This window comes from Penaeus japonicus, unplaced genomic scaffold (assembly GCF_977035675.1).
Source record: "Penaeus japonicus unplaced genomic scaffold, GWHDUDI00000001_assembly GWHDUDI00000012, whole genome shotgun sequence".
Lineage (NCBI taxonomy): Eukaryota > Metazoa > Arthropoda > Malacostraca > Decapoda > Penaeidae > Penaeus > Penaeus japonicus.
The window spans coordinates 36,618,304-36,630,803 of record NW_028234414.1 but is presented as its reverse complement, the minus strand read 5'-3'; the positions used below and the strand labels follow the sequence as shown (position 1 = coordinate 36,630,803).

Below are 12,500 nucleotides of genomic sequence, written 5' to 3'. Positions count from 1 at the left end.
TATATATATATATTTTTTTTTTTTTCTCCCTCTTACTCTCTCACTCCCTCTCTCTCTCTCCTTCTCCCTCCCTTCCTCTCTCTCTATCTCTCTATCCTTCTCCTCCCCCTCCCCTCGTTCTTTATCTATTTTTTTTTTATGATCCTCAGTAGGCGGTATGAATGAATGACGAAAAAAAGGTGAGAGACAAAAAAAAATGATTGATGGTTGACAGATCAAAGGTAAGTGGGAAAGGAGCGTTGTGATAAAAAAAGAAAAAAGAAAAAAAGAAAAGAAAACAGAAACAAAAATGAAGAAGGAAAAAAATACATACGTTGATTAGGTTAAAGGAGACAAACATGCATGATTTATCTGAATGTGTTTTGTTTTTGTTCTGTTTAGCGCTGGATTCGAAATGTTGATGATGCTGATATTGTTTAATCAGGGTTTTTTTTTTCTTGTATTTATGGGGCGAGAGGCACAAGTTTTGTTTATATATATATATATATATATATATATATATATATATATATATATATATATATATATATATATATATATGTATATATATGTAAAGCTTGAACCCAAAAGGTTCTCATACATTCTGGTAAAAAAGATAGAGAATGAGAAAGAGGCAGAGAGAGAGAGAGAGTAAGAGAAAGAGATAGAGAGAGAGATGAGAGCAAGAAAGAAACAAAATCCTTCCCATCAGTTTTCCCCTTCCTTCCTTTGACCCCCCCCCTCCCTTCTCTCCTCTATCCTCCCCCTCCGTGTCCCCACCTCCCTTAACAAACACCAGAGTCGGCATCGTTACTTGCAAATCATTGCTGCCACTTCCCCTTTAAAGACCCTGCACATCTGGTATAAAGTTTAGTTGCAGGGAGGCAGGGAGGGGGGGAGGAAAAGGAGGAGGGAGGGGAGGAGTAGGAGGGAGGGGATTGGAGGGGAAGGAAGGGAGGGAGGGAAGGGATGGAAAAGAAGGAAGAAAAAGAAGGAGAGAGGGGGGATTAGGAGGGGAAAGAGGGGAAGTGCGTGAAGGAAGGAGGGGCACGAATGGAGGTGAAGAGGGGGGGGGAATGGAATCGGAGGGAGAAGGAGTAAAGAGGGGGGGAAGGGGGGAAGGGGTAGAAAAAAGAGGGGGGGGGAGATTGATTGAAGCGAGGGCGTAAAGGTGGTTAGTAAAGACGGAATTAATTTCAACTTGAGAGAGAGAGAGAGAGAGAGAGAGAGAGAGAGAGAGAGAGAGAGAGAGAGAGAGAGAGAGAGAGAGAGAGAGAGAGAGAGAGAGAGAGAGAAATATATGGAGAAACAACAAAAGTCAGAGAGTGAAAAAGAGAGATGTAGAAAAAGAAAAAGAAAGAAAAAAAAGGCATAAGGAGAAGAACCAGAACGAATAAAAATAAGAAGAAACAGAATAATAAGGAGACAACAAAGAAGAAGAAGAAGGAGAAGAAGGTGAAGCCGAGACAGAAATGCAACACATCTAACTCGTAGATTAATAGCCGAGCAAAACACCCGAGTTGACACCCTGGTTGCAACACGTGAAAGGAACAATATTTAAAATGTGATTGGTGTTTGAGAAAGACTTATGTGGAGCAAAAACATATTTGTTCGCTGAGGGAAAGGAGAGGATGTTCCTATTAAAGTAGAAAGGAGTTGAAGAATGATTAATGGGAGGTGCTTACAGGTTTGGTTAATTCGGAAGAGGTGGGGTGAGGGAGAGTGGTGATGAGGGAGGCTGGTGAGGAGGAGGAGGAGGGAGATGATGAGGGAGGCTGGTGAGGAGGAGGAGGGAGAAGATGAGGGAGGCTGGTGAGGAGGAGGAGGGAGATGATGAGGGAGGCTGGTGAGGAGGAGGAGGGAGATGATGAGGGAGGCTGGTGAGGAGGAGGAGGAGGGAGAAGATGAGGGAGGCTGGTGAGGAGGAGGAGGGAGATGATGAGGGAGGCTGATGAAGATGAGGGAGAGGAAGAGGAGGGAGAAGAAGAAGAGGGAGAGGAGGAGGAGGAAGAGGAGGAGGGGGAGGAAGTAGAGGAGGAGGAGGAGGGGATAAGGAGGAGGAGGGAGATGGTGAGGGAGGGCGATGAGGAAGAGGGGAAAGAGGAGGTAGAAAGATATGATAAGGAGAAATATGAGGAGTGAAGATAAGAAAGGAGGGATAGGGACAGAAGGAAGAAGAGAAATTACCAAAGGCAACAACCCACAAACAGAGACGGAGTACAAGGTTGACGCTCATCCTGCGGAACTCCATCAGCTGTAGAATGAGAGAGCGACATGTGTTTTTCGTGTTTGGAACGCGTTCGCAAGACAGTCTTAGAGGCAAAGGCATGTGTGTGTGTGTGTGTGTGTGTGTGTGTGTGTTCAGAAGAATGGCAAGTGATAAATATACTTAGATACACTAGAAAGAAGACAGACATAGATACATATACCCTACAAAATCAAGGGAGAGGAATAAACAGATACACAGACATACAGATGCACGGCAGACGAGGAAAAGAAAAGAGAAGAAAAGAAAATGAAAGAGAATGAAAAAGAGAAAAGAGGAAAGGAGAAAAAGGAGAAGGGTGACATAGAGGAGGAGGAAGGCCAAGAAGATAGTAAAGATGCCTGTGACCCCCCCTCCCCTCTCTCCTCTCCCCTCCTCCAGCCCGCCCCCCCCCTAGCAGAAGGGTTAATGAAGGGTAATGGAGGCAGGGAGACCGGAGCCAAAGGTGATGGATTACCGGACGAAGGCGTTTAAACTTTGGGGGAAAAGGCGTTTTACATTACCATTGGAGATATGGAGGGGAGAGGGAGGAGGAGGAGGAGGAGAGGGAGGAGGAGGAGAGGGAGGAGGGGGAGGAGAGGGAGGAGGGGGAGGAGGAGGAGGAGAGGGAGGAGGGGGAGGAGAGGGAGGAGGGGGAGGAGGAGGGGGAGGAGGAGGGGGAGAAGGAGGATGAGGATGAAGAGGAGGGGGAGGAAAGGGAGGAGGAGGAGATGGAGGAGAAGGAGTAGAGGGAAGAGGAAAGACGATAAAAAAACTGAAAAAGAAAGAAAGAAAGAAAAAAACGAAAACATCACAACCAAATATACAAAAGAACTGTACCAACCCCCTCCCCCTGCATACCCCACCACCCCGTCCCGGTCTCCTCCCCCCCCATCCCCCTTCACCTTCCCCCTCCCCTCCAAGTAGAACGTTCACTTGTTCGTCCACAAGTCAAGGCCACGAAGAGAGGTTTCCATTTATCTCTCTCGCCGATCCCGGTGTTTGACAAACGAGCTCTAGCGATGGCAAAACAAGAGAAGTTGCAGGTGCGTCTGCGCTCAATTGCGGTCGCCGCTTAATCATCATCATTATCTTGGGCGAGAGGGAGGGAGGGGGTTGGGGGAGGGATAGGAGGAAGAGGGGCGAAGGGGTGGGGAAGGGGGGTTAGAAGGGAGAGGGGCGAAGGGGTGGGGGAGGGATAGGAGGGAGAGGGGGTTGTGGGGAGGGATATGAGGAAGAGGGGCGAAGGGGTGGGGGAGGGATATGAGGGAGATGGGGTGGAGTGGAGTGGAGGGGATGGAATAAGTCATAAGAAACGGGGGGGGGGGGTTAGGGATAGATTGTTAGATGGATGGATGGATGGATATATATAGGTATAGGTAGATGGGTGGATAGATAGCTAGAGGAATGGATGGGTATGCAGTGGCGATATTTAGACAAAAAAAGAAAAGAAGAGAAGAGATAAGAGAGAGAGGGAGAGAGAGAGAGAGAGAGAGAGAGAGAGAGAGAGAGAGAGAGAGAGAGAGAGAGAGAGAGAGAGAGAGAGAGAGAGAGAGAGAGAGAGAGAGAGAGAGAGAGAGAGAAGGAAAGAGAGAGAGAAGGAAAGAGAGAGAGCGAAAGAAAGAAAGAGAAAGGAGAGGGAAGACTAAAGAAAAAAGAGAAAAAAAAATCGCTCAGCAAAAGGTTTTCAATTTAACCTTTCCCCCCTGCCCCTCCTTCCCATCCCCCCAGTCCCCCTTCCTCCTCCTCCTCCTCTTTCCCTTCCCCCTTCCCCCCTTTTCTCCCAATGCCATTTAATCGTAATTCAATCTAAGTCCCATCGTCCGCCGTAGTCAGATAAACAGGAAACTAATTGAAAACTCTTGGCATTTATATTCGTAACGATGGACCTACGAGCGGGTATTTTTGCTACTGGTCTAATCTGTGTTTGTCTTTTTATCTTTCTGCGTCTGTTTCTGTCTATTTGTCTGTCTGATCGCCATTTTTTTCTGTTTGTCTGTCTTATCTCTAAGGATAATTACAACCAAACCTGATGAGCATATCTTGCTTTCTGTCTCTTCCTCAATGTGCAACCGAACTGATCTGCATTTCTCTCTCTCTCTCTCTCTCTCTCTCTCTCTCTCTCTCTCTCTCTCTCTCTCTCTCTCTCTCTCTCTCTCTCTCTCTCGGGTACTAACCCTCATGTGCTCATTTAATTAATAGCAAACTGGCATCCGTTCAAAAGTCGCCAGGAGGAGGTTGTCAGGTGTACGACAATCACTTAAGTTTGATGTCCGAGCTACTGTTCGAAAGGGATAAAAAAAAACTTTGTGTTGTTTACGGTGTCTTGGTCTCTTGCTGGCTGGGGATTTATTGGCCGGGTAAAGTGATCGGGAAATGATGGTAGTGGTCATTTTGTGATTATGGTATTATTTCAACTGTCTTGGAGGATTTTCGGAGAGTTCAAGGATGTGTTGATAGTTTTTAATCTCTGTCTCTGTCTTTGTCTCTGTCTCTGTCTCTGTCTCTGTCTCTGTCTCTGTCTCTGTCTCTGTCTCTTTCTCTCTCTCTCTCTCTCTCTCTCTCTCTCTCTCTCTCTCTCTCTCTCTCGCAAAAAAGACAGGTTCTCGTCAACCATACATAAGTAATACAGTTTCCAAAACTTCTATAACTATTCGATCAGTACAGTTGTAATTCTCATCGAAAAACAAATTACCGTAATTTTTCCCTAACCCATAAAACGCGAGGGAGAAGTTACGTGCAGAGAGAGAGAACAGAAGAAGAGGGGGAAGTGCCTCCATATATAACAAATTTCGGTACCCGGATCAAAGGGAATTCCCCGGATGCCAAGGTCTTAGGTTAGGCAGGCCGCGACACGTGTTCTCATGGGGGAGAAAGGGAGTAGGAGGCGAGAGAGGGGAATGGGGGGGTTTGGATGGGGGTCTTTCAGAGCTAAATATACTAGACTCCTTCAGATTCCCCTTACTCCCCCCCACCCCCCTTCCGCTCCTTCCTCTTCCCCTCCCCTCCCCCATTAACTCGGGCTATGTGGGCAAAAAAAAAGAAAAACAAAAAAACAGATGAGATAAAGTGTTTAATGGCGCAAGCATCGGTTCATTAGGTTCCGGACTATGTAGATAACGGATCGGATTCCCATTCTCGATGTTTTATTGGCGACCGGAGAGAGTTCGGCGTCGATAAGCGAGCTCCGAGATTCAGTGATCCGCCATATTGGAGTGGCGGGAAAGAAGAAACAAAAACAAAAGAAGCACGACCTCGAACTCAAATAAGCAATTACTTTCAAAAAATAATATTTACAACGTTCACGACAACAGAAAGAAAAACTTAATGATGATAAGATAAAACAAAACACCATCACTCCTTTCGCCGCAAAAGTGAAAAACTACACCAAAAGTACCAGAAACCGAGTTTAGAGCGAGAGACAAAGAGAGGAAAAAAGTGAGAATTATGAAGACCACTGTAAGCTCGAAGATCACATTCATTTCAGGTTAACAAGTGTACTCTCACGTCTCAACAGACCCTGTGACAAGGAAGGGGGTGTCCCGGGGGGTTTTGTTTACACAGGGGGATATAAATGTTGCTCTTTCCACTGTTCCAATAATACGAGGTCAGTGTTTAATGGAGGCCGGGGATGGTTATCTATTTTTTTCTATTTTCTTAACAATGCTTTTACTTTATCGTATTCATTTATTTATTATTTTTTTTTAGTGGATTTACATGTCTATTCATTTCTGAATATACATATTTGTCGATTTGCGTATTTACATATCTATTCATTTATTTACATATTGATTTACGTATTTAAACTTTAGCTATTATTATTTTACTTTAAAAAAATATAACGATCAATTTCATATTTCGACATAAGAAATTAGTGAATGATATACTAGAAATAAAAGACCCCCCTACTCTAAAAAAATAAGAAAAAAAAAAAACAATTCAATTTAAAACAGACATAAGGAGATAGTGACAAGTGTAACCACTTAAACATCCCATTCGTCGGGTGTCTCTTATACCCAAAGTTGACCTTCATTTGTCTTGTCATGCGGTAATGAGGTTATGTGGAAGCCGGAATAGGTTTTAAAAAATCGCCGTTCGTTCTATCTCTCCGTTAAAACAATATTTTGCCGGTTGGTGCGCTAAGTATCGCGTTAATTCAAGTGATTCCGTGAATGGGACTCTTGTATATCATAGTCAAAAGGGGTGAGGGGTGAGGGGTGAGGGGTGGGGGGATGGGGGGGTTACGTGCATGATTATGTGCACGCATATGTGTTTACACGGGTGTGAATACATATGCGTATTTACACGGGTGGATGTGTAATCTGTACACGAACGTATATGAGAAACGCAGGCACGAACACGTGTACACACACACACACACACACACACACACACACACACACACATACACACACACACACACAACCCCCTACTCACTGCCACCCTCCCCCCTCCCCCTCCCCCCCTTCCCAACGCACCTGACAGCCCCGAAAAGAGCAATGATTAGTCATGTGACTTTTTGGACTAGTTGTAATGTGTGGGTTGAAAGTTATGATGGGCGCTCGCGTCTTGATGTGCTTCGTCGTTAGGGGGGGTTGAGGGGGGGAGGGGGGTTTGAGGGGGGGGTGAGGGGGAAGGTGTGGGGGTGGGGTGGGGTGTGTGGGGTGGTGATGGGGGGTGGGGTGTGTGGGGTGGGGATGGAGTGGAGTGGATGGAGGGGAGGTGGGGAGGGGTGGAGGGGAGGGAAGAAGTGGGGAAGGGGTGGAGGGGAGGTGGGGAGGGGTGGAGGGGAGATGGGGAAGGGATAGACGGAGAACAAGGAAGGAAGGGGACTCTAGTGGGGGGGGGGGGGGAAGGGGAAGGGGTCTAGGAGCGACGAAGGAGAGAGGAAGGGAAGAGACGAAGGCGAGAGGGGCAGGGGAGGGGAAGAGTGCAGGAGGAAGGAGCAGGAGGGGGAAGAGGGAAAGAAAAGAGGATAGGAGAGGAAGGAAGGGGAAGAAAGAGGGAAGGGAGAGAAGAAGAGGGAGGGAGGGGGGAGACAGAAGTGGAGGGAGGAAGAGAAGGAGGGGAGGGAGGGGAAAGAAGAGGAAAGGAAGGAGGAGGGGAGGAGGGGGGGAGACGGGGTCCATCAGTAAGCTCTTAATTGAATCTGTCAGTGTATCAATCACCGCCTCGCCCACACCAGCCTCCGAGCGGGTGTAGAGGGAAGGAGAAGGGGAGACGAGGGGAGACGAGGGAGAGGGAGAAGAGGGAGGCGAGAAGGAGAGAGAGGGAAGGAGGGAGGAAGGGGAGGGAGGGAGGGAGGGGAGACGAGGAAGAGGGAGAGGAAGAGGGAGGGAGGGAAGGAGGGGGGAAGGGAAGGAGGGGGGAAGGGGAGGGAGGGAGGGAGGGAAACGAGGGAAGATAAAGGGAGGAACGGAGGGAAACGATGGAAAGGAAAAGAAAAGGGAGGGAGGAAGAGGGAGAAACGGCAGGAGACGAGAGGAGGAAGAAGAAGAAGGGAGAGTAGATTATAAGGGAGAGACGAAGAAAGACGAGAGAGGAAAAGAAAGAGAGAGATAATCTACAAAATATCGAAAGGAGATAATTAAGGCACAAAAAACACGACAAATCAACGACGAACAAGAAGAGAAGAGAAAACGACAGAAAAAAAGAAAAGGTAGAAGACTAAGAAGAAAAAGAAAATAAAAAAAATAAAAACAAGCAAAAACAACGCCACGAAGAGGAGCAAGAGTGAAAAGATTTACAAAAAATCAAGCAAATAACAAGCAAACAACTCAACACTCTCTTACCCGCATCCAAAGGGAGGTCGTAGCACGCACCCTGCTTACCTGAAACAAAACAAAAGAACATCAGTGAAAACAAAAGCGAAAGAGGAAAAAAAAAAGACAATGCCAAATAAAACGTAATCATTCCATGTACATACTTAGATATTCAAACGAGAGAATCATTATCCAACGGTTGAAGATTATATAGGAATACTAATACCATTCGAAAAAATAAAAGGACCGAGACGTAAATAAATTCAGTCTTATTATCCCAATTTCCTTGCGTTATGCTCGAGGCTGCATCCCTCCCTCTTCAACGACCTGTTTACTGATGTAACAAGTGAAAGATGTCTATCTAAATGGCTGTAAAGGCAATCGTAACAGCCTTGCCAGATGAGAGAACATTGAGGTTTTTTTTTCTTCTTCTGAAGACAAGATGCCAAGATGGATGGTATTACTGCACCGCTAAATACACTCAGAGGTGGAATAAGTTTAAAGACTGCAGAATTATGGGGAAGGAAAGGTAATAAAGTTCGAAATGGCTGTGGTTCAAACGAGGGGTATTTCGGACCGTTTTGCCTTCGAGTGTTCAGCTCTATCCAGTCGAGTTATGTTTCTTATCAAACAATTAGCAATGCGAAACGTCTAGGGTTTGATAAACAGGAAATATGAAGATGGGGTGAAGGGGGCGGGGATATTGGGGTATGTACAAACATTAAATCTTATTTTGAAAACCTCCCAAAGATTCGTGTGATATATGTGACGCTTAAGATCGTCCTGGGGCCCTACCCTTCCCACTCTGCTGACGAGTGTCCCCGCCTCTCTCTCGCTCTTTCTCTCTCTTTCCCTCTTTCTTCCTCCCCCTCTCCCTCTCGCCTCTCTCCCTCCTTTCCTCCTCTCTCTTCCTCTGCCCCCTCCCTCCCTCTCCTCTCTCTGTCTACTTTTTATCATTAGTATCCAACTACAAATCTAAATGACGTTTGGTTACAACAAGCAGACCTCAAGAAGAGACGGTACAATAACAAACAAGCCAGAGAGAGTTGTTGTATCACGGCACCAGCGGTTTGGTTAGGGTGCCCTGTGGGTTGTGTGTACGCCTGTATGCGTGTGTACGGGAGCGGATGTGCATAAAATTGCGTATTTTTTGTGTTTTTGTATGTATACATATACATACATATGTATGTACGTACGCATATATATGTGTGTATGTGAGTATGTGTGTGTATGTGTGTGTATGTGTGTGTGTGTGTGTGTGTGTGTGTGTGTGTGTGTGTGTGTGTGTGTGTGTGTGTGTGTGTGTGTGTGTGTGTGTGTGTGTGTGTGTGTGTGTGTGTGTGTGTGTAACTCTAGCAGTAGTCTCGCGATGGGACACCCCATCTCTGTATGCTAGCCCTGTAGTTGACATTCCTCGGTCGGTTACACGTCAAAACAAAGCCACTACATAGATCTCTCACCCGCTTTCCCTTGTAAAACCACCGCCCCCCCCCCTCTTCTCTCTCTGTCTTTCATTTTTTTCTTTCTTTCTTTATCTCTATCTCTCTTATTCCCTTTATTTTCTTCTCTTTCTCTCCTTTTTCATAAGTCCTGTCTCTTTATTTTCTTTCTGTATTTCCTTCTCTCTTTCTCTTTCATTCTTTCTTTCTTCCATCCCCCTACCTTTCATTCTCTTCTCCTTTCCTCTTCCCTTTCTCTCCCTCCCTCCCATTCCCCCTCTCCCCCCTCCTCCCATTCTCCCTCTCCCTTCCTCTTCCCTTTCTCTCCCTCTACCTTCATCCTCTTCCTCTCCCATTCTCCCTCTCCACCCCTCTCCCTTCTCCTTTCCTCTTCCCTTTCTCACCCTCCCTCCCTCCCATCCCTACCATCTCCCTCTCCCTCCCTTCCCCCCTCTCCCCCTTCCTCCCTCCTTCCCCCCTTTCTCTCTGTGGTAGCGGAAAGAGGACCCGCTCATTTGAGTGTCGGGCTCAATTAAGGAGTTCGGTTCTGGCAATCGGCAGCGATTAGGGACGAAGCCAAAAGCGGAGAGAGTGAGAGGGAGAGAGAGAGGGAGAGGGGGAGAGAGAGAGAGAGAGAGAGAGAGAGAGAGAGAGAGAGAGAGAGAGAGAGAGAGAGAGAGAGAGAGAGAGAGAGGGAGAGGAGAGAGGGGGGGAGAGAGAGAGGGAGAGAGAGAGGGGGGGAGAGAGGGAGGGGAGAGAGAGAGATAGAGAGATAGAGAGATAGATAGAGAAAGAGAGTGTGAGAGAGAGGAGAGGGAGGGAGGGAGAGAGAGAGAGGGAGGGAGAGAGAGGGGGGGGGAGAGGCAGAGGGTGAGGAGAGAGAGAGAGAGAGAGAGAGAGGGAAAAGAGAGAGAGAGAGAGAGAGAGAGAGAGAGAGAGAGAGAGAGAGAAAGAGAGAGAGAGAGAGATAGATAGAGAGAGAGAGAGGGGAGTGTTAGAGAGTGAGAAAGAGATGGAAAGAAAGGGGGAAGAAAGAAAAAGAGATAAATAAGTAGATATATAGATATAGTTAGGCAAATAGATAGAGATATAGAGATAATATATATATATAGATAGAGATGGAGAGATACATAAAGGGAGAAAGATAGACAGATAGATAAATAGATAGATAGAGAGAGAGAGAACATCTTCTGTTATTTTTCCTCTATACGTATTTTCAATCCTTATTGTTGAATATCTTTTTCTTTTTTTTGGTATTGATGTGTAGATTTTTGCTCCAAGATGTGACATAAGCACTCGGATTTATTGTTACATTTGCATAAATAGGGTTCAGGTTACTGCATATCATGTGACTGAAAGTGAATCATCTTTTGAGCACTACCAGCGGGGCTCATTGTTGCTGTTAGTATTACTTTATATTTTATTGTCACTTATAAGTACTTATTATCATTGTTATTATTACTCCTTGGCACTGCATGTCATAAACTTTGGCGAGTGAATAATCTTATGAAATGTACTGGATTTAAATAAATAGTTAACACTATAATTGAAGAAGGACACAAAGGAACGTAACATTAATAAACATGGAAGATATTAAATGAATGAACATGAGTGAAACTTGATTTTATATGAATTCCACAACAATGGTAACTAACCCCACCACACCCTCCCCCCCAAAAAAAAAAAAAAAAAAATCAAGAAACGCCAACCTAACACCTAAAAATAATTACCATTAACTTTCAGGCAGTTAATGCACATTAAACGCTGTTCAACTGACACTCATTTCTTCCCCTCAGCCTCTCTTCTCAGCAGACGAGGGGAACGCTGGTAACTCCTCCTAAGGCATAAATTTCCCCTCGAAAAAAGGACTTCGAAGGATGATATTACCCCCGAAACGCAATACGAAGGAGCAAGAACACGTTTAATGTAAACATGCTCTGGTGACAGGCGTCGGTACGGTCGACGGTTTCATTCACTTCGAGGGGGATCGCCGACCTTAAGGGACACTCCGGTCGCCCATGAGGCTGGGTGAGGAGCTGGTGTAGGTGTACTGTGTCACCGTCACGGACTCGTAACGCTTTTGCTACGGCGCCGGGGATGCTCTCGCTACTACACTCCTACACTAGACACAAATCACGGGTTCATTTCATGCCTCGCTTGGTCCAGTGTCTCGAGATGTGAATCCGTTTCGTTTTTTTTGGCGGGAAAACGTTTCGAAAAGACGGATTCGCATCTTTCTAGTTTCTTTTTCTTTTTATTTTTTTTTCTTGACTTTGTCTTTGTTTCTTTGATCCGTCTTATCACCTACTCATCGTCTCTGTCTTGTGTTGTCACTCACATGTCAAGGAATCTAGCAGTACTTAACATTCTTTTTCTTACATAGTTCGCTATTATTTCTTATAAATATTTTCTTTTCCCCTCATCTTGGTCTGTCTTCAGCATTTTCTTATCGTTTCTTTATCTCTTAGATGTCAAAGAGGGGATTTCTTCAAAGACAGAAAAAAGGAAAACTGTCAATGTAAGTTAAGTCCCTTTTATGCAATCCATGTGTGGCTATCTATATACACAAATATATTTTTTTCTCTCTTTCTTTCTCTTTCACTCTCAGTAGGCCGAAATGTCAGGACGATGAAGTATCACTTGTACACACACACACACACACACACACACACACACACACATATTGTGTATATATATATATGTATATGTATATATATATAATTATATATATATAATGTATATATATATATACATATATATGTATATATATAATATACATACACACATACGCCCCCCCCCACACACACACACATACAGACAGAGACCCACCCACACACACAAATACTTACATACTTACATACATCCATACATGTACAGAAACACGGTGACACATGAGCGGCTCAAAGCGACAAGTCAAAGAACTCGCCCCGCCCACATACCACGCCCCCTCCCCCCCACCCTCACCCTACCCCCCAACCTCTGATCTTCGCCCCTACCCCCTCCCCTCCCCTCCCCGCCTTATTACAGGTAAGAAGAGGGAGGTGGTGAGGTAGGTAGGTAAGAAGGTAGGTAGGT

The 12,500-nt window shown here is 45.5% G+C and overlaps 1 protein-coding gene across 2 annotated transcripts in view; it reads right to left on the bottom strand.

Moving 5' to 3' along the window:
- LOC122259535 (paired box protein Pax-9) overlaps positions 1 to 12,500 on the bottom strand; it is a 98,208-nt gene that overhangs the window by 11,965 nt on the left and 73,743 nt on the right. The window contains exon 2 of one of the 2 annotated variants that reach the window (XM_043026376.2): positions 8,017 to 8,055. The exons of the other annotated variant lie outside the window; for it this stretch is intronic. Within the exon in view, the coding sequence (XP_042882310.1) occupies positions 8,017 to 8,055 (39 nt within the window). The remainder of the gene's footprint in view (positions 1 to 8,016; positions 8,056 to 12,500) is intronic. 2 annotated transcript variants of the gene reach the window in all.